Source organism: Muscardinus avellanarius (genome assembly GCF_963383645.1).
Source record: "Muscardinus avellanarius genome assembly, chromosome: 1".
In the NCBI taxonomy this organism is placed as follows: Eukaryota; Metazoa; Chordata; class Mammalia; order Rodentia; family Gliridae; genus Muscardinus; species Muscardinus avellanarius.
Window position 1 is genome coordinate 179,516,626 of NC_137786.1, and position 24,329 is coordinate 179,540,954.

At 42.2% G+C, this 24,329-nt stretch overlaps 1 protein-coding gene across 7 annotated transcripts in view; it reads left to right on the top strand.

Moving 5' to 3' along the window:
- The window catches only part of STIM1 (stromal interaction molecule 1), a gene marked incomplete at both ends in the record, with an annotated part of 251,029 nt that overhangs the window by 197,752 nt on the left and 28,948 nt on the right, over positions 1 to 24,329 (top strand). For 6 of the 7 annotated variants that reach the window (XM_080705393.1, XM_080705395.1, XM_080705394.1 and 3 more), the window contains 2 exons: positions 12,927 to 13,038; positions 14,668 to 14,783. The exons of the other annotated variant lie outside the window; for it this stretch is intronic. In XM_080705393.1, the coding sequence (XP_080561519.1) occupies positions 12,927 to 13,038; positions 14,668 to 14,783 (228 nt within the window). The remainder of the gene's footprint in view (positions 1 to 12,926; positions 13,039 to 14,667; positions 14,784 to 24,329) is intronic. 7 annotated transcript variants of the gene reach the window in all.

The following is a 24,329-nucleotide window of genomic DNA, read 5'->3' on the forward strand; positions in this document are numbered from 1 at the left end:
CTATTTTATTTTCTATTTTGAAACAGGATCTTGCTAAGTTCTGAGACTGGCCTTAAAACTGTGATCTTCCTATCTTAGCCAAGTCCTGGGATTACAGGTGTGCACCACTGTGCCTAAGAATTACTTTTTATACTTTTATCCCCTTACTGTTCAATTTTTCTTCAATGTATTATTGCCATCTGCCATATAATCTTTGTAGTATTTTACTTTGTTTCTCTCCCCTAGAACTTAAGTATCATGGGACCTGTGACTCTGTTTTGTATAGTGTTCCATTTCTAGTTCCTAGAGTGGTGTCTAGCAGTAGTAGGAGCTTAATAAATGTCCTACTTATGATTAAATTATTTTGGAGTTTGAGACTATTGCTTTCAAGGATCCTTATATTTGGGCTTCAGCAATACCTCATTCTCCTTGCCCATCTCTATATGTGACCCTTGGACTCCAGACATGCTATAGTAAGCATTCTCTGTGTGTGCTGCACACTTTGTAGTTCTGTGTCCTTGTTCATGTTTCTTCTTCTGGTGGATCTGCAACTCTGCCCATCCATATTCTGACCTGTCCTTGACATCTACCCCTTTCTGAATGGATTTGTATATGAAAGAACAGTTACTGTTGAGTTTGCATTAAACCCCAGGCATTTTTATGAACTCTTCATCGTACTTGACTCTTCAACAACTCTGGGGGATATATATTGGATTGTAAGCTACAGGGGGGTAGAGAGTGCTTCCTTGATCACTGCATTGTTCCCAGGACCCAGCATGGAATAGTACAAAATAAATGTTTGTTAAGTGACAGGATGAATGTTTTATAGAAAGGGAAAGCGATATGTTCATAATAGTTAAGTGATTTGCTTAAGCTGATCCATGGCAATTAGGATAGAAATCAAGACCTTCCAACTTCCAAATTAGTGCTTTTTCTAATATATTCTATACTAAAAATCTAGCATTTTAATATGACCAGGGTCTTGGCAATGTGTGTGTGTGTGTGTGTGTGTGTGTGTGTGTGTGTGTGTGTGAGAGAGAGAGAGAGAGAGAGAGAGAGAGAGAGAGAGAGAGAGAGAGAGAGAGAGAGAATATGAGAATATTGAACCCAGGGGGTGTTCTACCTTTGAGCTCTACCCTCAGCCACATTTTATTTCTTTTCATTTATTTTAATATACTTTTTTGGTACAATGTAGTCTTGCATTATAATGTAGTTTAGAGTGTTAGGGACATAAATTCACAGGGTACTTGATGAGATTCCCTTTGCTCCCTTCCCATTCTTATATTTTATTTTGAAACAGAGTCTCACTAAGTTGCTGAGAGCCTCATTAAATTGCTGAGGCTGGCCTTAAACTTTTGATCTTCCTGTCCTCCCAAGTACCTGGATTATACCTTGTACCGGCCATACCCCGCATTGACAATCTTTAACAAAATTATTTTTTTGTGCTTGTCTCAGGATAAAAGAGGAGGTTTTATTCATTTACAAAAAAATATTTCTCAAATGGGTAAGACTCCTTTCTACCTATGACACAATGGTATGGGAGCTAGGATTTATCTTTACTCTCTGAGAAGCTAATTAAACTCAATTTCTGGTGTTATCTGCTAATATACACAGGAAAATGAGTTTTATTTTCTTCTGCCTCCCCCTTGAACTCCATAAGAAGTCCATGTGATTGTTACTGCTAGTGAGATAGCAATGTAAAGCTGGGTGTGGTGGTGTACGTTTGTAATCCCAGCATTTGGGAGGCTGAGACCGGAGGATCACAGTTCGCGAACAGCCTCAGCTACTTTGTGAGGCCCTCTGCAACCCAGTGAGACCCAGTTTCAAAATAAAGAATAAAAAATAGGGCAGGGGGTGTAGCTCGGAGGTCGAATGCCCCAGGTTCCATCCCCAGACCCGCAAAAAAAAAAAAAAAAGAAAAAGAAAAAGAAAAAGAAAGTCATGATGATCCAGCACCCACATATTGCCATTGTTCATTCATTTGAAGAATAGTCTAGAGCCCGTGCTGGTATTTATTTTTGCCTCATTCCTTTTTTGGGGGGGTACTGGGGATGGAATCCAGGGGCATTCTTCCTCCCAGCTACACCCTAACCCTATTTTTTATTTTTTATTTTGAAATAGGGTCTCACTAAGTTGCAGAGAGCCTAAATAACTGAGGCTGGCTTCAAGCCTGTGATTCTCCTGTCTCAGCTTCCCAAGTACTGGGATTACAAGCTTGTGCCACCATGCCTGGCTTCTCCAGCCCTTATTACTTTATTTTGAGACAGTCTGGTTAAGTTGCTAGGGCTGGCCTCAAACTTGTGATTCTCTGGCTTCAGCCTTCCAAAGTTGCCAGGATTGCAGGTTTACACTAAGGAGCCTGAGGGATGCATCTGTCTTTTGAAGGACTAATATGAAAACTCCAGAGATTGGCCTTTCCTGATTTTGTGTAGCTTTGTTCATCATTTTGCCCAGAGATGCCCACTGACCTGGCTTAGGGCTACACATACAGGCCTGGGGGTCTCGTGATGTTAGAATACTGACCCTTGCTTATATGTTCTTCTGGGATTGGGACTCATGAGTCATCTGGATTTAGTATCTGTGTTCTCCTGTAAGCTCCTTGCCAGTGTGTGTAGAGCTTCTCACAGACAGTAAGCTCCTGTACTTGGTGTTGCCTCTTTTCCACTGTGGCCCAGCAATTCTTTTCATTTTCTCTCCTTGAATGAGAAAGCATTATCAGACTTAACTTTGAAGTGCTTGAATCTTAGGGACCACAGGTCCTGATATCTCAGCTGGACTGTTGAGTGAGATTGTTTTGGGACTCAGAGTTTCTATCTGAGATAAAGATGTTATACAGGATACAACACATCATGGCTTGTTTTCCTCAGACTACAGTGACTGGGTGGATGGCACCATGCTGTGAAACCCTACCTAGATAGGGCAGGCTCCCTAGGTAACAGAATGATAGGTAGAACTATAAGCAAACAAAAAATTGCCTTGAGGTTTGTCCTGACATTCTGAAGTCATTATCATTTTCTCCTAGGGCTTGGCTATAGAAGGACTAATTAGTCAAGAGTCCATCCTCATTGGAACACAATGACCCACTCAGAGATCCTTTCCCTTGGTATAGTGTTAATCAGTGGTTCTCAGGTGGGGGGAAATTTTGCCTCCCAGGAGACATTTAGCAATATCTAGAGACATTTTTTATTATCTCAATTGGCAGCATGCCACTGGCATCCATATACCAGGGAGGTTGTGAAACATCCTGCAATAATGCGTAGGGGACAGCTCCCACAGCAAAGGTTGTCCCATCTGAGTGCCATTGGTGCAGAGGCTGAGACCCTGGTATAGAGTAACTCCTGCCTGTCTCCAGCACTGTGGAGGATGCTGAGAGAGGAGTTCCTACATGTGAGAGTCTATGCCCAGGCTTGTATTAAGGCATCCTCCCAGTAGACAAAAGGCCCTTGAAGCACCGCCGGCCTCAGGCCTTTCTAGCAACAGAAAAATGGCTGTCTTTCCACTCTGTGCGCCAAGCAGAAAGGCCTTTGTGCAGTAGGAGGCTGAGCTTCACCAGCAGCAGTGGCAGGAGTATGTTGTTCTCTTCACTTTACAAGCTAGCACTTGTCTGCCTGCCCCGTGTGTGTGTGTGTGTGTGTGTGTGTGTGTGTGTGTGTATGTGTATGTGTGTGCATGTGTGTGTGTGTGTATGACTCTCCTATGCCTTCATTACCTGACACTTCAGAGCGTAGTCAATATTCACATTTGTAATATGTGAGGATCTATTTTTATCTTTAGAAATGATAGCTAATGCATTTTACTTTCTTCAATACTACTACTTCTACTTCTTCTCCTCCTCCTCCTCCTCCTCTTCCTCCTCCTCCTCCTCCTCCTCCTCCTCCTCCTCCTCCTCCTCCTCCTCCTTCTTCTTCCTCTCCCCTCCCCCTCTCTCTTTGTGTTTTTTTTTTGTGTGTGTGACTGAAGATTGAACCCAGGGACATTTTACCTCTGAGCTACGCTTCAGACCAATTTTTATTTTATTTTTTGCGGGTCTGGGGATGGAACCCAGGGTCATTCAACCTCCAAGCTATACTTCCTGACCTATTTTTTATTCTGTATTTTTAAACCGGGTCTCACTAAGTTGCAAAGGGCCTTACTAAGTAGCTGAGGCTGTCCGCAAACCACAATTCTCTGGTCTCAGCCTCCCAAATGCTGGGATTACAAGCATGAGCCACCATGCCTGGCTTATTCTTTATTTTGAAACAAGGTCTCAGTAAGTTACAGAGGGCCTCACTAAGTAGCTGAGGCTGGCTTTGAACCTGAGATCCTCCTGTCTCAGCCTCCCAAGCATTGGGATTACAAGTGTGCACAATTGCCAGGCGTGGTAGTGCACGCCTGTAATCCCTGTGCTTGGGAGGCTGAGACAGGAGGATCGCACAAGTTCGAAGCCAGCCTCAGCTGCTGAGTGAGGCTCTCAGCAACTTAGTGAGACCCTGTTTCAAAATAAATTATAAAATAGGTGTGGGAGTATAGCCCGTAGGTAGAAAGTCCCTGGGTTCCACCCCCAGTACCACAAAACACAAAAACAACAACAAAAAAAACACAAGTGTGTGCAATCATGCTCAGCTCCTCAGTACTTCTTTAACCCCAACTCTGTCATCCTATTTTCCCAAATCCTAGGATTTGAATGAATCTCTTGGACATTAATATTTCTTTTCCTTCTGAGGTGTTCTTGTCTGGGAAATCTAATCAAACAGTGACTAAATGCTCTTGTCTTCTAAGGTGCCATCTTTGTGCACACTGCCCCTGACCCATTTCCTCCCATAGTACATCATTTCCCTTCCCTTCTCACCTTCTGTGCACACAGTCTATCTCCAAAGCCACTCAGTGTCAGGGCTTTCCTCCTAAGCCCCAGCATCTTTTTTTTTTTTTTTTTTTGTGGGTCTGGGGATGGAACCCAGAGGCATTTGACCTCTAAGCTACCCCCTGCCCAATTTTTTTATTCTTTATTTTGAAACAAGGTCTCCCTGAGTTGCAGAGGGCCTCACTCAGTAGCTGAGGCTGTCTGTGAACTGCGGTCCTCCCGTCTCAGCCTCCTGAATGCTGGGATTACAAGCGTGCGCCACCACGCCCGGCCACAGCATTTTCTTAAAGGCATTGAGACGAGCAGTTTTCAACTTTGCTTCATTAAAGGCATCTCTGGCTGTCTAGTTTATATTATGTGCTGAGCCCCATTGTAGTACAGTGAAGAGAATGAAGGGACAGATCCCGATTTTTCAACTTCTCTAGCTTATATTAGAATGATAGAAACAACCTGAGATGTGGGTGTGCCTATAAGAGGAAAACCGGTTGGGTTTTTTGTTTGTTTGGTTGGATGGTTTTTGTGGTACTATGGACTGAACACAGTGGCATTCTACCTCTGAGCTACATTTCCCAGCACTATTTTATTTTGAAATAGGGGCTCACTAAGTTTCTGGGGCTGGCCTCAAACCTGTGACCTTCCTGTCATAGCCTCCCAAGTACTGGGTTTACAGGTGTACACCTGTCTGGGGAAATACCTGGATTTTTGTTTTTGTTTTTGTCTTGTTTGGTTTTTGTACTGGGGACTGACCCAAGGTCCTTCATCTCAGAGTTTTAACTCCAGTCCATTTATTTATTTGTTTGTTTAGTGGTACTGGGCATTCTACTTCTGAGCTATACCCCCAGCCCTATTTTTTTCTTTTCTTTCTTTTTTTTTTTTTTTTTTTTTGGTGGTACTGGGGTTCCTGGAAGCCCTTCTACCTCCAGGCTACACTCCCAGACCTATTTTTATATTTTTATTTGGAAACAGGGTCTTTTAAGACAGCGAGGTTGGCTTCGAACCTGCACGGTCCTCCTGTCTCTGCCTCCCAACTGCGGGGATTACAAGCATGTGCCACCATGCCTGGCCCCCCAGCCATATTTTTTATTCTTTATTTTGAAACAAGGTCTAAGTTGCAGAGGATCTCATTAAGTTGCAGAGGGCCTCACTAAGTAACTGAGTCTGGCCATGAACCTGCAGTCCTCCTGTTTCAGCCTCCCAAGTGGGATTACAAGAGCATGCTGCTGTGCCCAGTCTGAAATACCTGTTTTGACAAACAGTTTAGAATTTACCCATTCACAAGAGCTGTTGTTTTTTTGTTAAAGGATATTTTGTTGTTTAGTTGCCCACCATCAGAACATTGCTGGAACTCTTCATTTAGGATAGCTATCCTTTGAGTAAATTCTATCTTATTTTATTTTATTTTTATTTATTTGCAGGTCTGGGATGTAACCCAGGGGCATTTGACTTCTGAGCTACAGCTCCTCCCCTATTTATTTTTATTTTTTGAAACAGGATCTCACTAAGCTACAGAGTGCCTCACTAAGTAACTGAGGCTGTCTGCCAACCGCAGTCCTCCGGTCTCAGCCTCCCAAATGCTGGGATTACAAGCGTGGGCCACCATGCCCAGCTTGAAGCTTTTATTTTAGAAACATTGCATGAGCAAAAATGAATAGGCCATGATCTATACCTTAAATGTTTTCTGATTGTTAAAGGGAAACTAGACAACATTCTAATGAAAGACAAATTTGGAAAATATGTGGATCCTAAGGGTATGTGGTTTATGTGTGAAGATTCTTACCATATCATTCTGCCTTAAAACTTTTTAGGCCTCTTGCTGCTCAAAGTAGTGTTTTTAAAACTTGAGGAATACATGGATTCTTTTAGGAGAAATAATTTATTTTGTGCCTGCACTACTGATTTAAATTATTTTTATGTGATTTAAATATATTAACATATAATGAGGTTTAAGTTGCTATATGAAATTTGTATACATATATAAACAAAACAGATTTGTACTTAAATTTTTTTTTTTTTTTTTTTTTTTTGCGGGTCTGGGGAACCCAGGGGCATTCGAACTCTGAGCTACACCCCCTGCCCTATTTTTTATTCTTTATTTTGAAACTGGGTCTCACTGGGTTGCAGAGGGCCTCACTAAGTAGCTGAGGGTGTCCACAAACCACGATCCTCCAGTCTCAGCCTCCCAATGCTGGGATTACAAGCGTGCACCACCACACCTGGCCAGATTTGCACTTTAAAAATAAACTTCAAATCTAATAAAATGATACATTTTCACTGCAATTCTATTGCTCCTAGACTTTTAAGTGTATCATGTCTGTATTACTGGGTATAATCTGATGACACATTTCCCCCAGTATTTTTCACTATTGAAGCTACCATGAACCTTGGTTTGTATTATAGATCATGATCTCATTTGACCTTTATTAGGCTTGCACATATTCCTATATATTAAATCCATTTCTATTTCTTTATATAATTGGTTTTTGACAAAATATAGCGTTAAATTTGTTCTCTGTGTGTCTGAATATTGCACACACATCAAAACTATTTTAAAAGAATTATTTTTATGGTTATCTATTAAAAATACAGTATTTTAGCTTAGCATGGTGATGTATACCTATAATCTCAGTATTTGAGAAGTTGAGACAGGAGAATCACAGGTTTGGGGACAGCCTTAGCAAGTAGCAAGACTCTCAGGAACTTAGTGAGACCCTGTCTCAAAGCAAAAAATAAAAAGGACTGAGGATGTAGTTGGGAGGTAGAATGCCCCTGGCTTCAATTCCCAGTACCACCAAAAAATTATATCACTATAATATTAAGTGATGATTAACGATCATCTCCAAGTATGGTGATGATATGTTTTGCCATATCTGGAATGATCATTCAATAATTGTTTTAGTTATAACTGGCTTCTGTTTGGACATAAAATCCCTTGAATTTGATATAAGCAAAAGAGAAAAATTTACTTTTCCCCCCAAACTGTGCTATTATGGATGGGGCTGTTTCCAGACACGTTCTGAATCAGGGTATTAATGATGTCATCTGGATTCCTACTTGGCTCAGCTTTGCCTCTGTATGAAAGTTTCAGCAGAATTGGGAAGGAGAGGTAGAGAGATAGATGGATCATAATAGCTTAGAACATGAGCTTCAGAGCCAGTCTACCTGAGACCAAATCTTGGCATTACAAATCTTGGTAGTAATCGTAGCGCTTGGGAGGCTGAGACAGGAGGATCGCTCAGGTTCGAAGCCAGCCTCAAGTACTTAGTGAAGCTCTCAGCAACTTAGTGAGACCCTGTTTCCAATAAAATAGAAAATAGGTCTTGGGAGTATAGCCCAGAGGTAGAAGGCCTCTGGGTTCCTTCCCCAGTACCAAAACAAATCTTGGTAGTACTTTGAGGTGTTATATAATAACACTTGGTTTCATCACCTTTAAAATGAGGATAAAATAGCCGTGCGTGGTGGCGCATGCTTGTAATCCCCGCACTTGGGAGGCTGAGACAGATTGCACGGGTTCGAAGCTAGCCTCAGCTACTTAGGCTTTCAGCAACTTAGTGAGACCCTGTTTCCAAATAAAATATAAAATAGGTCTGGGAGTATAGCCCGGAGGTAGAAAGCCTCTGTGTTCTACCCCCAGTACCACCAAAAAAAGAAAAGAAAATGAGGATAAAATGAAGTATCTACTTCACATGGTGATAGTTAAGATTAGTGAGCTAGCCAGGCATGGTGGTGCACACTTGTAATCCCAGCATTTGAGAGGCTAAGACAGGAGGATCGTGGTTTGCGGACAGCATCAGCTACTTAGTGAGGCCTTTTGCAACTTAGTGAGACCCTATTTCAAAATAAAGAATAAAAAAAATAGGGCTGAGAGTATAGCTCAGAGGTGGAATGGCTTTGGATTCTATCCCCAGTACAAAAAAAAAAAAAAAAAAGGATTAGTGAGCTAATATATGTGAAGTGCTTAGAATAGTGCCACAATATAGTATGTGCTATATTTGTGAAGGCATCTATTAATATTGTGATGATGATGATGATGATGATGATGGTGATGGAGGAACTGGGGGTGGAACCCAGGGGCATTGTACTTCCAAGCTATACCCCCAGCCCTATTTTTTAGTCCTTTTATTTTTTATTTTTTTGGCTGGTCTGGGGATGGAACCCAGGGCATTCAACCTCTGAGCTACACCCCCTGCCCTATTTCTTATTCCTTCTTTTTTTTTTTCTTTTCTTTTCTTTTCTTTTTTTTTTTTTTTTTTTTTTTTTGGTGATACTGGGGTTGGAACCCAGAGGCTTTCTACCTCCGGGCTATACTCCCAGACCTATTTTCTATTTTATTTGGAAACAGGGTCTCACTAAGTTGCTGAGAGCCTCACTAAGTAGCTGAGGCTGGCTTCGAACCCGTGCGATCCTCCTGTCTCAGCCTCCCAAGCGTGGGGATTACAAGCGTGTGCCACCACGCCCGGCTTTTATTCTTTATTTTGAAACAGGATCTCACTGAGTTGCAGAGGGCCTCACTAAGTAGCTGAGGCTGGCCACGAACTACGATCCTCCGGTCTTAGCCTCTCAAATGCTGGGATTACAAGTTTATATCACCATGCTCAGCTAGTCCTTTTATATTATTTATTTATTTGTTTGTTTGTTGATTGATTGATTGATTGATTGGCGTACTGGGGATGGAACCCAGGGGCATTCTACCTCCAAGCTATATCCTCAGTTCTATTTTTGATTCTTTATTTTGAAACAGGGTCTCACTAAGTTGCAGAGGGTCTCACTAAGTAGCTGAGGCTAGCCGTGAACCGTGATCCTCCTATCTTAGCCTCCCAAATGCTGAGATTACAAACATGTGCCACCACTCTGGCTAGTTCTTTTATTTTGAAACAAAGTCTCACTGAGTTGCTTAGTGCCTTGCTAAGTAGCTGAGGCTGTCTGTGAACTACAGTCCTCCAGTCTCCACCTCCTGAATGCTGGGATTACAAGCGTGTGCCACCACGCCTGACATATTATTATTATTATTATTATTATTATTAATTATTATTAATGTGGTAGTTCAAGATCTCATCCTAGATACCAGTATAGTAGAAGAGCAAGTTTATCCTGTGGACCAAATAGAAATTCTGGTATTTAGTTTCTTCAACCTCAAGTTAGGTTATATATTCATTCCTGAATCAAACACTGGGAACAGGAGGATGAAATGAATGTACTAAGTGGCTTAACATGGGTTACACACTCTACTCCTACAGTTTGATTTAGTTTTACCTAAAAGTATATTAGCTGACAGCAAGGGAGGTATGGTTCTCCTACTACAAATTCAAAGTACTATTGTTACCAAAGGGGTAAGTAGATGGTTGGGGCAAAATGACCTTTTACCCATTATAGAGTCATCAAATATCATGATAGGTGGTCATATGATATTATGGCAGTCTAGTTCTAAGAGATATAGAACTTTTATTTATTTAATTTTTATGTAGTTGTTATCTTTTATTTTCCAAGTAATACTGATTAAAAATATTTACACACCTACTTTTAAGTCCACAGTTTAGCACTCTTATTTGTATGGCTTTAAAAGTTATAGCACAAGATATTTATATTAAGTATTGGGGAAAAGATTCTATTCAAAACAAAAACCTGATATATACATGTTTTTCTCTGTACTTAATTTTAAATACATTAATTTTTAAATACTCACTTTTTTTTTTCATCTGGTGGTAAAATAATAGTGCAGCGTCTCATCAAAATAAAGTTTACCACAGATGTATGTGAATCTTCCCAATTGAAAATGGCCCCTCAGCTGCCATTGAATGAAATTCCTCAACCTAACTTAAATGAAAAGGAATTAGTAGTTGTCATTGTAAATAAAAATATAAAGTACTATAGCACTGCCTACATTACTCCTTACAACACAATCTTTGAAAGAACCAGAGATGTTTTATAGAAGTTTAGTTGGTTTTGAAAAGGCACATGGTGTGAATTTTTTTTTAACATTCTGGAAATTTTACCACCACCACTCTGTTTCTGTTACAGAGATGGCACCTGTGACTATTGGGGTAGACAAGAATATTGTTCAAGCCAGACGTGGTGGCGCACGCTTGTAATCCCAGCATTTGGGAGGCTGAGACCGGAGGATCACTGTTAGAGGACAGCCTCAGCTACTTAGTGAGGCCCTCTGCAACTCAGTGAGACCTGGTTTAAAAATAAAAAGAATTAAAAAAAAAAATAGCACAGGGGGTGTAGCTCGGAGGTCGAATGCTCCTGGGTTCCATCCCCAGACCTGCAAAAAAAAAAAAAAAAAAGAATATTGTTTAAACCAAGGAAAGCCAGAGCTACAACTTAACTGTACAGCAGCAATGCACTTTTTTCATGCAGCCTTATGTTTTCTATATGTTTAATTTCCTAACATGCATTAGAATACATAAACTTGTATTCTAATGATTTTACGTTTGATTTTACAATATGGAAAAAAAATTGAGGAAGGACATGTCTGCAAGCAGCCAAAACAGCCTTGTGGGCCCTAAAAGGGTATCTGTCGTCAATCAGGTTGATGTCAGTAAATCGGTCCTGCTCTTGCTGTTCATTCAGTCAGTCCAGGATCATTCTATGATGTTCAGGGAACTCCTGAAGGTATTCCATCGTCTCTTCAGCCTCCATGGCCATCGGGTTGCTCTAATTGGAGTCTGGAGATGCAAGCTGGAGCGGAGTGGGCACTGCGCCTGAGGCTTGGGGCACCAGGGTGCGCAAGTCCCGCTAGGGAGGGGACCCAGCAGCCGAGGCGGCCCTCTAACCACCTGCAGAGCCCTTCTACCTGGCCTGGGCTCCTGCCGCCCCAGGACCCCGTTGGGCCCGCGGCCCACGACGATTCCCAAGTCTGAGATATATATACACACATATATATATATATACACATATATATATATACACATATATATACACACACATATACATATATCTATATCTATCTATATCTATATCTATATCTATATCTATATCTATATCTATATATTGGTTGTGGTACTGGGGTTCCTGGAAGCCCTTCTGTGTCCAGGCTACACTCTCAGACCTATTTTTATATTTTTATGTGGAAACAGGGTCTCTTAAGCCAGCGAGGCTGGCTCCAAACCAGCGTGATCATCCTGTTTCTGCCTCCCAAGTGCGGGGAATTACAAGCGTGTGCCACCACGCCTGGCGATTTATATCTTTTAATGGGCAATATTTATCTTGAAAATTTGAATTGCAATTATAAAGATATGTTTTGTTTAAGAACATCAGTTATGGCCTCTGGGTTCTTTTGTGTTAAATACCTAAACTTTAGATATATTATTGACAGTTGATATAAAACATTACATTTTTCAAAATTGTGGGCATAAATTTTCTATTAGCTATTTTGTACTAACACACTTATAAACACACGTAACATGTTCACCATTATTCACCATTAAATTTCACTTTTTTTTTTTTTTTTTTTGGTGGTACTGGGGTTCCTGGAAGCCCTTCTAACTCCAGGCTACACTTCCAGACCTATTTTATTTTTGGAAACAGGGTCTCTTAAGCCAGCTTGGCTGGCTTTGAACCTGCGTGATCCTCCTGTTTCCGCTTCCCAAGCGCGGGGATTATAAGCATGTGCCACCACGCCGGGCTCACGTCTTTTATTTGTACCTGTCCTCATTCTGTATTGAGTGCCTTCTTACCCACATCCATAAAATATTTCAGATAAGCTCTTACTATCTTTTTTTTCCTTCTTTTGTGGTAGTGGAGATTGAGCCAAGGGGCATACTACCTCTTAATTACATCCCCAGCTCTATTTTCTTTTCCTTTTTCTTTTTTTCTGAATATTGGGAATGGAGCCCAGGGGATATTCTACCTCCAAGCTTCACCCCCAGCTCTTTTTTTTTTTCTTTCTTTATTTTGAAACAAGGTCTCACTAAGTTGTGGAGGTCTCACTAAGTAGCTGAGGCTGGCCACAAACCTGTGATCTTCCTGTCTCAGCCTTCTAAGAACTGGGATTAAAAGATGTTAAACTCAGTAATCCATGGTAAATGTTAAGGTGATATGACCATAACAATAAGTGCAAGCAGCGTTTGACATTTGGGAGTTATGGTTTTGCTTGTTCTTTCCACAGTGTACAATTGGACCGTGGATGAGGTGGTACAGTGGCTGATCACCTATGTGGAGCTGCCTCAGTATGAGGAGACCTTTCGGAAGCTGCAGCTCAGTGGCCATGCCATGCCAAGGTCAGGAGGGGACAGACGTAGGGCGTGGGCTGGGGTGGGTCTGCCTTCAGCTTGCTCTGGCCCCTGAAGTGGACCGTTCCTCTTCTCATGTGTGTGTGCACTTGTTATAAAGCATGATAAGCACTTTGCATCCATTCTCTTTTTTGGTACTCATTCAATCCTAGGAATAGTAAAGATAGTCACCATTTACTGTGTGCTTAGTGCATGCCAGGCACTTGATATGCACTTGATATACACATCTTATTGAATTCTTACGTCAACTCTGCAAGATGGGTATTGTTATATACAAATGATGCAGATGTTTAAGTGACTTTTCTAGTGTTATAGACATGGCAGGTTAGGGGCAAAACTGTGATTTGAGTCTTGATTGGGGGTAGGCCTAGATCCAGAGTTTGTCTGTATTTTTTCTTTTACTGTCCCTGCAGCAGCTGCTCTTTTATCACCAAAGCTGGGAATAGGAGTAGAAGGAGATGGTGAGCTGTTATACCTTAGTAACAGCTGGAAGCCTGGAGCCTCCAATGTGTGAGGCCAGCATCACTGGCTAGCATGGTATTATAATGGGAAAAATCAAGTAGATCTGAGTTTATTCTCTTGTTTTGCCGTTTGTGTGTGAATTTGGTAAAGTTTTTCAAGTCTCATTTCTCTTTATCTACAAAATGAAACTAATAATAGAACTGATTTCTTGAGGTTGTTGTAAAGACTAAATAAGATATTATATGCAAAATGTCAGAACTGTTCCAAGAACACAGTAGTTACTGAGTAAGTGCTAGCTCCATCGTCTTTTCTTTCATTGCTTAAAAATAGATAACCTTCTGGTTTATAGGTGTTTTTGAGAAATAGATGGTCGAAAATATGGTAATGTTTATCTTGACTACCCTTACAGAATAGTATAACATTAAATGTTCACTTGTGGGACTCAGATGCGGGACCCAGATAACCCAGACCTTTTCTATCTTATACCTCTTCCTTCGAGACCTGCTGTGTTCCAACAAAAGATAAACAAAGTCCAGTTTTTTTCTAGTTTCATTTTGTTTACAGACTCTGTCTTATTACTGTTATCATTGACAGTGTGCTTGAAGGTCATAAAATTTCAAAGTAATCTTACTGGAATTAAATTATACTGCAGTGAAATACACGTTAACAAGACTAACTCAATTTTTGTCATCAGCAGGTTTATATATAATGACAGTGGGTTAGGATGAGGATGATTCAGAAGCCACTAGAATCACTGGTTATGTGACATGACATTTTGACCGAGGCTGGACAGGAGACTACATTTACAAGTGGTAGGAGATGGGAACCAAGATTATATAGAAGTTAATCCCTGGAAGGAGAAGTATAAAGAAAATTTACAATTGGGCATGGGACTTGTCATCAGTGGGTAATCCTGAGGGCAGGGTACTTCGGAGATGGTGTAATTGAGGTGTGAGGGTGAGCCAGTCTTGGTAACTGTTTTGTTTTTGTCTGTGACCCTGGTGAGACCTCACTGGTATAGACTCCGTATTCTAGAGTGCAAAGGAAAGCAATCATCAAGAGCTAAAATTATTCCTGGAGGACATGGATAGTCCTACCTGCATCCTTCCTGCCTTTGCTATCAGGGAACTGACCCCCTACTCTTTGCCCCAACAGGCTGGCTATAACCAACACCACCATGACAGGGACTGTGCTGAAGATGACAGACCGAAGCCATCGGCAGAAGCTACAGCTGAAGGCCCTGGACACGGTGCTCTTTGGGCCTCCTCTCTGTGAGTCTATATCTGTGCCATGGAACCTTAAGGCTGTTAGAGCAGCTGGGCTGAGGCCCTGGGTATCCTAGACACATTTGCAGGGGAGCACTTTCACCAATTCCACTGACAATGAGATATAAAACACTCTTATATTTTAGTCCAACCAGATATCAACCTCCATTCATTAAATCAGGAATTTTTTTTCCCCTGGTGCTATGCTGAACGCTGTAAGAAAAACTTAATGAATTATATTCTTGGAGTAGAGAAGTAGCTCAGTGGCAAAGTGTTTGCCTAGCATGTACAAGACCCTGGGTTCAATCCCAAGCACACTCTCCCTCCTCCAAAGGAAGTTCTAGACAGGTACACAGTGCTTCTGAGGCCTGGATGAGGGGTTGAAAAGGCACCCTATAGAAGAAGTGACATGCAAGCTTTATCCCATGATCACGGCAGAAGAGACCTTTCTAGATGGAAATAGCAACCTGAACAAAAGGACAAAGGAAGTAAGCCGGGCTTGGTGCCACACGCTTGTAATCCCAGCATTCGGGAGGCTGAGACCAGAGGATCACGGTTCGCGGACAGCCTCAGCTACTTAGTGAGGCCCTCTGCAACTCAGTGAGACCAGGTTTCAAAATAAAGAATAAAAAATAGGACAGGGGTGTAGCTCGGAGGTTGAATGCCCCTGGGTTCCATCCTCAGACCCGCAAAAAAAAAAAAAAAAAAAAAGTACAAAGGATAAAACACAAGAGGTATGCTCAGGGCTAACGAGTAACCCCTACGGGACTGAGTGCCATTTAGCTGTTATCTGCTCTCACTGGGCATATGCAGAGCAAAGGAGCTGATTGATGAACATTTGTGTCCTTGAGGGACCAAGGAAACTAAATGAGTGTTCACTGAGGCAGTGGAGACACGCTCTGGCCTAAGAAATGGTTGTCTTTCCATCTAGGGTATAGTTGAGAACATTAAGTAGTTTAGTGTCTGCAGATCTGCCTGGTGGGAATGGCCAACCTTAGCATCCTTTTCCTTATTTTAACTGAACCAAGGGGAACAGAAGTAGTGAGATTTTTTTTTTTTTTTCAGTCTGGGGATGGAACCCAAGGGAATTCTACCTCTGAGCTATATCCCAGCCCAATTTTTAATTCTTTATTTTGAAACAGGCCCTCATTGAGTTGCAAAGGGCTTCACTAGGTAGCTGAGGCTGTCCTCAAACAGCAATCCTCCTGTCTCAGCCTCCTAGTGCTGGGATTACAAATGTGTGCCACCATGTACGGCTGTATAGTAGTAAGATTATTTTAGGAAATTAGCCTTGACCACATGGGTTCTCAGGGCCCACTTCCTGCCCTTTGGGAACTGCTGGCATTAGCTGAGGGTACAGCGGTAGACATTTTAGAGCTGGGACCCAATTTGTAGAAGCAGCTGGCAGGCAGACAGTACAATAGTTTTCTGTCCATGTGTATGAATTGGCAGGTATTTAAGCTGATGTCTCAACACAGGTGGGTCTATACTTTTTTAAAGTGTGAAACAGAACAACCTGGAAGAAGACGTTCTCTACCTCCTTTGCTGCCTTTTTTAGCCAGATTCTAAGACACATTTTTCTCATCATTTAATGACAGATTGTTTTGTTGTGCTGGTAGTAGTGGTGGTGGTGCTGCTGCTGGGGATTGAACTCAGCCAGGGGCATTCTATCTTCAAGGTATTCTCCCGGCCTTCTTTTTATTTTTATTTGGAAACAGGGTCTATCTAGGTGGATAGAGTCTCATTGCTTGCTGAGACTTTCCTTGAACCTGCGATCCTCCTGTCTCAGCCTCCCAAGTACTAGGATTACAAGTGTATGCCATCACACCCAGACAGTGATGAGTTTTGAATGCCACAGTGAATGGTTGTGTCATATTGAGCAATGGCCTTTCATTCATTCACTAATATTTATTGGGCACCCACTGTCTACCAACTATTCCTGCTCTCAAGAAAGTCCATCTAAGCGGGGCATGGTGGTGCACGCTTGTAATCCCAGCATTCGGGAGGCTGAGACCAGAGGATCGCGGTTCGCGGACACCTCAGCTACTTAGTGAGGCCCTGTGCAACTCCGTGAGACCTGGTTTCAAAATAAAGAATAAAGTACAGGGCAAGGGGTATAGCTCAGAGTTCGAATGCCCCTGGGTTCCATCACCAGACCTGCAAAAAAAAAAAAAAAGTCCATCTAAAGCCAGGTGTAATGGCTCACGCTTGTAATCCCAGTACTTGGAAGGCTGACACAGGAAGATCGTGATTCACAGACAGCCTCAGCTACTAGTGAGGCCCTTTACAACTCAGTGAGACCCTGTTTCAAATAAAGAATAAAAAATAGACCTGGGCATGGTGGCGTACTCTTGTAATCCCCGCGCTTGGGAGGCGGAGACAGGAGGATCGCGCAGGTTCGAAGCCAGCCATGCTGGCTTAGGAGACCCTGTTTCCAAATACAAATATAAAAATAGGTCTGGGAGTGTAGCCCAGAGGTAGAAGGGTTTCCAGGAACCCCAGTACCACCAAAAAAAAAAAAAAAAAAAAAAATAGGGCTGGGGGTGTAGCTCAGAGATAGAATGCCCCTGGGTTCCATCTCCAGTATCCCGTGCACACGCACACACACATACACACACACACACACACACACACACACACACACACACACACATACACACACACACACACACAAAAAAAAAAACTAAATAGAGATAGGCATGCCAACAAATTCAGTAAAAAGCCAACAAATATAGTAAATGTTACAGCTATCATATAAGTCTTTCTAGAGTTCAGTTGGTGATACAGAGTAGTGAAGACTTTTTTGTTGGGAGTCCAGGAAGCTTATGAAGAAGGTAATTCTTGAATTGAGTCTGAAAGATAGGAAAGTAGGCCTTATTAAATCTAACCATTAATGGTACATACCCCACTCTTAAGAACACTTAAATACTAGAAGAATTATACCTAGAAGCAAAAGCTAGATTACTGTTGCAAAGGCTCTTCTCTGATTCCTCCCAAGGAGAGGCCCTGAGCAGTCTGAAAGTATTCCTTAGATATCAGTCCATTATGTATTCTATATCAATATATTCTTACCTAAAAGGGCACATTCGAAACTGTTGCTTAAAAAGCAGTCAAGGATTCTATTTAGAAAAATCAGCTAGTATAAGTACCAAAATCCCAGCTTCATGGCACTGGGTCCAGGAGGAGATCAGAACTATCAAAAAGGGCCCTAGTGGAGCAGGCTAAACTGATACTAGGACATTGGTATTTTTCTCCTAGGCTGTCTCATAGCTTGCATGCTGTGTAAGACCAAACCTAAAGGAGGTCAGTGGTTGGCAGGTAAATTGTGTTCCTGTGATAAGCAGAACAGAGATACTAAAGCTAAGAATATACGTGATACCAGTGGTATAGTGATGATAATTTTTTTTTTTTTTTCAGTACTAGAGATGGAACCCAGGGGCATTCTACCTCTGAGCTACACTTCCAGCTCTATTTTTTAGTTTTAGTTTTGAAAAAGGGTCTCACTGAGTTACAAAGGGCCTCACTAAGTAGCTGAGGCTATTTGTAAACCGCGATTCTCCTGTTTCTGCCTCCTAAATACTGGGATTACAAACATGCGTCATCACGCCCGGCTGATAATTTAAAAATTTTTTTTTTTTTTTTTTTTTTTTTTTTTTTTTTTTTTTGCTGTACTGAGGATTGAACCCAGGGGCATTGTACCTCTAAGCTACACCCCAGCCCTATTTTTTATTTTCTATTTTGAAACAAGTTCTCATTAAGTTGTATAGGGCCTCACGAAGTAGCTGAGGCTGACCACAAACCTATGATCCTTTTGTCTCATTCTCCCAATTACTTGGATAACAAACATGGGCCACCACACCTGACTAGTAATGGTTTAAAAAAAAGGAAAAAAATTAAAAATGGAAAGTAAGTGTTGGTAAGGATGGGAGAAACTGAAACCTTATACATTGCAGATGAGGATGTAAAATGGAGAGAATTACTTCAGGGAAAAACATTGAATTGATCATTGGAAGACCTTGGTCTCTTTTCAGAATTGCCACTCTCTGTGTGACATTAGGTAGATCACTTTTCTCAGGTTGTGTTTTCTTATTTGTATTATGATATAATTAGGCCAAATAATCCTCATTGTTCCTTTTAACTGTGACATTGTATGATTTTTGAGAGAAACCTCTTGATTGATAAGGGTCCTGTGTAAGAGACAGGAGGACTGTTTCTTCCTGGCACTTGCATCCTGCACTTTTGGAATTCTGTTCTTGGCCATTCCTTTGTCTAGTCCTTATCTGTAACAAGCCTGATAGCTGGGCGTAGTCCACACGCTTTTAATCCCAGGGCTTGGGAGGCGGGGACAGGAGGATCATGCAGGTTCGAAGCCAGCCTCTCTGGCTCAAGAGACCCTGTTTCCAAATTTCCAAATAAAATATAAAATAGGTCTGGGAGTGTAGCCTGGAGGTAGAAGGGTTTCATCCATCTCCAGTATCTCTCTCTCTCTCTCTCTCTCTCTCTCTCTCTCTCTCTCTCTCTCTCTCTCACACACACACACCCCAAACAAACAAACAAACAAACAAACAAACAAACACAAAAAAAAACCAGGCCTGATAATTTAAAGACTTCTGATTTTTTTTGGTGTGTGTGTGTGGTACTAGGGATGGAACCCAGGGGTTTTCTACCCCCTGATTATACTTCCAGACCTATTTTATATTTTATTTGAAAACAGGGTCCCACCAAGCTGCTGTGAGAGCTTCACTAAGTAGCTGAGGCTGGCTTCAAACCTGCACGATCCTCCTGTCTCAGCCTCCCAAGTACTGGGATTACAAGCGTGCGCCACCACGCTCGGTTTAATAATTCCTGAATTTTATTCAAGGGTTCCAATTGCTGGGTGTACTCCTGCAAGCAAGACTTTGGAAGCCAACAGCTGTCTTGATGGCAAATATTGTTTTTATATTTTCCTAGATATACTTGTTAAAGGAAAATTTTGAAAATTGCCAGCTGTAGTCTGAGGAAAATACTAGGAAGCTCTTTGCCCAGAGACTTCTGCATGGGTGGAGATGTGCCTGCTAGATACCTTAAGGAGTTCTTTGGTCCATGCTCCTTACCCTCTGTTTTCCTCTCTGTGCATGGACTAAAATCCCTATTTCAGTTTTGTTCTCTGTTCACCATCCAAGCAGGACTTAGAGTGATAGTCTGTGCTGCTGCTGCTGATCTGTGTTCTAAACCTAGACTGGTGGGCACAGAAACTCAGGACCCACCATAGTCAAGTAGCATGCACCCCAGCTACCAGCCATGCATGATATTGTCTTGAGGCTTGACCTGTGTCACATCAAAGGTTTGTCCTGCAGAAGCGGGGAGGGCCTCCTGAGGGAACAGGCACCATCTGTCCTCAGCAGCCTTAGAGACTGGGAAGGGGATGAAAATCAGACTGATTCCATCTCAAGGTCTATTTTCTGCTATAGGAGGCACTGTGTGCAGTCCTCCCACATGGTCTCAGGGCAGTACATGGCCATTTACAGACTTTTCACTCTGCAGAATTGGCTCTAGGCCTATCCGGGTGTGGTGGTGTATGCCTGTAATCCTAGCATTTGGGAGGCTGAGACAGGAAGATCATGGTTTGCAGACAGCCTCGGCTACTTAGGTCCTTTGCAACTCAGTGAGACCCTGTTTCAAAATAAAGAATAAAAATAGGGCTGGGTGTGTAGCTCGGAGGTGGAATGCCCCTGGGTTTCATCCCTAGTACTGCAAAGAAAGAAAAAAAAAGAATTGGCTCCAGGTTTGCAGGCCCATGGAGGCACTCTGAACAGTGCCAATTGTCAGCTGTTAGTGTGCTTAGAGAACCAAAGGCCTAATAAACAGCATTGTGCAGTCTGAGGTCAAAGCTGATGTCTCAGTGTGGTAGCAGATCATTCATTGAGGGGACTTTGTGTCCTCTGCAGGCAACAGCTCGGAAAAGTTGAGGCTCATAGAGATGAGATGAGTTTCTAGAGGGTGTTTAGCTTTTATTTATTTATTTATTTATTTATTTATTTATTTATTTATTTTTGATGCTGGAGATTGAACCCAGAGGTGTTTTACTTCTGAGCTACACCCACCAGCTTTTTTAAAAAATTGAAACAGGTTCTCACTAAGTTGCTGAGGCTGGCCTCAAAGTTATAATTCTCCTCTTTCAGCCTCCTAAATACTGGGATTACAGGCATATACCACCACATCTGGCAGCCATTCAGCTTTTAAGTGCCAAAGACATGACCCAAATCCACATCTTGTTATTTATGTACTACTTAAATTTTTAAAGCTGGGTCTCACTGATTTAGTGTATGCTAACCTTGAACCTCCTGCTAACCTGCAATCCTTCTGTCTCAGCCTTTCAAGTACTGGTATAGGCATGGGCCACTATCCCCAGGACAAATCCACATCCTTAACTTGTATTTCAGTGCTCTTTTCTACTGTGTTATCCACCTTTCTAGTGGTGGGAACACAATATAAAGTGTTCTAGCTTTGAGTCAGGCACTGGATTACATACCTATAATATAAGTACTTGGGAGGCGAGACAGGAGAATCACAAGTTCAAGGCCAACCTGGGCAATATAGCAAGATCCTGTCTCAAAAAAAGACTGGGGACGCTGGGCATGGTGGCGCATGCTTGTAATCCCTGCGCTTGGGAGTTGGAGACAGGAGGATCGCGCAGGTTTGAAGCCAGCCGCAGTGGCATAAGAGACCCTGTTTTCAAATTTTAAAAAGTATAAAATAGGTCTGGGAATGTACCCCGGAGGTAGAAGGACTTCCGGGAACCCCAGTACCACCAAAAAAAAGAAGACTGGGAGTGTAGCTCATTGGTAGAGCACCTCTGGGCTTAACTAGTATCCCCTTACCTCCCACACAAGAGTTTTAGTTTTGAAACTTTATCACTTACTAACTTCATGACCTAGGTTACATTCCCAAAGTTCTCTGTGCCTAAGCTTCTCCTAAATAGATAGTAGCTATTATTTCTAGAGTGGCCTACTGTGTGCTAAGTCCTGGGCTAGGGGCTAGTGTACCCTTTGTGCTTTTAGCAGGAATATTGAGATGGGTGCAGAGAGAAGTATGCAGAGTAATTGTTGGGGTTGGGGACAGCTGTAGAGAAGAAAAGAGTATGTCTTACCTTCCTTCTTCAGTGGCTCAGATAAGAGGGGATGTTTCTAGTGAGCAGGTGGGTTGCCTGTGGCTGAGCGCGCTCTGGCCTCTGTGGTTTGTGTTCATCCTCTCTCCTTTCTCTCACACTCCTGCTCACTCAATCCTTCCCCTTTTTCCCCTTGGGAAACCAACAGCCTTTTGCAATTGCTTTCTTTAAAACAATCTGTTTCTCTGTCTTTACCCTTTAATATTGGCTCTTTGAGGGCACAGTACTGTTTATTTATCATCAGCATTTAGCTTAAGATCTAACAAGAAGTAGATACTAGATGCATACTGGAAGTTAAACAGAAGGAGGCTATGCCTCTGCAGAGTACAGGAGTGAGGGGACATGGGAGAGGAATCTGGCCCAGCTTTGTTTGGGGAAGAATCACTACCTATTGAGTGTTGGTGACTAGTTGAGGTAGCTAAAGCATTTGTTGGGTTATAACTAGAAAGGAGGAGGGCCCAGGAGTAGCTTTTACAAGTTAAATAGACGCCCCAGCACAGAGGCTGTGTAGATGACAAAAGACATTCTGAGCGTGTATTTTGGCAGTGAGGGATGAATATATCTACCAGTGCACCGAGGGAAGCAGAGGATGGCAAGAACTGATCGGGAGAGGAGATTCCAGAAAAAAGATTCACTTTAATTTGTCAGCACCTCCTCTACCTCAGGCCTGCTGATGCTAACAGTTGACCTCATTTTACTAAAATGTACTTCCAGCCTTTAGACTGGGAATTCTGCCATCCTCAGGTTCTCAGAGTCCCAGCCAGCTTTTCTCACTTAGCTCAGCTCTCCAAGCCCCAGCCATATCTGTGCTCCCCAAATCAGCATGGTTACTCTGCCCTGCCTGGGTTGACTAGGCATGGGTGGATTCTGAGACCTGCATTTGTGCAGGGCTGCACAGGACAGCCAGCTGTACCCTTCTGTCCTTGGGAGCTGGTGCTTGTCCTCTACATGCACTTTGCATTGTATCCTCTTTCCTGCTAAAACTTCCCTTCATTCTTTTCTTTTCTTTCTTTTCTACCTTTCGTTTCTGAAAATGACTCTATAGTAAGTATGGGCTAAGAGATAAATAAGTCTTGTGCTCTATCCCTGAGGGACTCAGAGACTACCAGGAAGTGGCTAACAGAAAAACTGAAAAGCACTGGAGGTAGTTCCTGAGATAGGAAGCGATAGTCCACAATGGGTCAAGCTGGGAGTGGTGGTGCATGCTTGTAATCCCAATCAATACTTGGAAGGCTGAGATAGGAGGATTGTAGGTTTGAGGACAGCCTCAGCAATGTAGCAAGACCCTCTTTCAAAATAAAAAATAAGCCGGCGTGGTGGTGCACACTTGTAATCCCAGCACTTGGGAGGCTGAGACAGGAGGATCACACAGGTTTGAAGCCAGCCTCAGCTACTGAGTGAGGCTCTCAGCAACTTAGTGAAATCCTGTTTCCGAATAAAATATAAAATGGGTCTGGAAGTATAGCCTGGAGGTAGAAAGCCTCTGGGTTTCACCCTCAGTACCACCAAAAATAAATAAATAAATAAACAAATAAATAAATAAATAAATAGGGCTGAGGGTGCAGCTCAAGGTCCTTTTGCCTCTGGGTTAAATCCCCAATACTCCCCTTCCAAAAAATTTAAAAAGTTCATTAGGCAGCCCTAGCCCAAAGGAGAAGGAATAGAGTCTGTGGTAGGCTAGAAAGGTGGTAGTGATTTGAAGGATGGTAATGGAATTATGATGGGAAGCTGTATACCATTTGTAAGATATAACTAGATTATTATTTTGCCTATTTTCTCCTCTCTCTCTCTCTCTCTCTTTTTTTAGTGGTACTAGTGGTGGAACCCAGGGGGCCTTTCTACCTCCGGGCTAGAATCCCAGACCTATTTTATACTTTATTTGGAAACAGGGTCTCACTAAGTTGCTGAGAACCTCACTAAGTAACTGAGACTGGCTTTGAACCTGTGTGATCCTCCTGTCTCAGCCTCCCAAGTGCTGGGATTATAAGCATGCTCCATCACACCCTGCTCTCTCCTCTTTTTCTAACCAAGAATTCTTAGATTTCCCTAGGAACTCTGGGTGTACATGGGGATCCACTGAAGGGACCTCTGTAGGGAAGTGAAGGGTTCATAATTTCTATATCTGTTTTCTGACTTCTTTTTCCAAAAATGTCATATCTATGTTTTGTGTGTGTGTGTGTGGTTTTTTTCTTTTGTTTTGTTTTGGTGGTACTGGGGTTTCTGGAAACCCTTCTATCTCCGGGCTACACTCCCAGACCTATTTTTATATTTTTTATTTGGAAACAGGGTCTCTTAAGCCAGCAAGGCTGGCTTCGAACCAGCACGATCCTTCTGTCTCCTCCTCCCAAGCATGGGGATTACAAGCGTGCGCCACCATGCCTGGGCATATCTATGTTTTTTTTTGT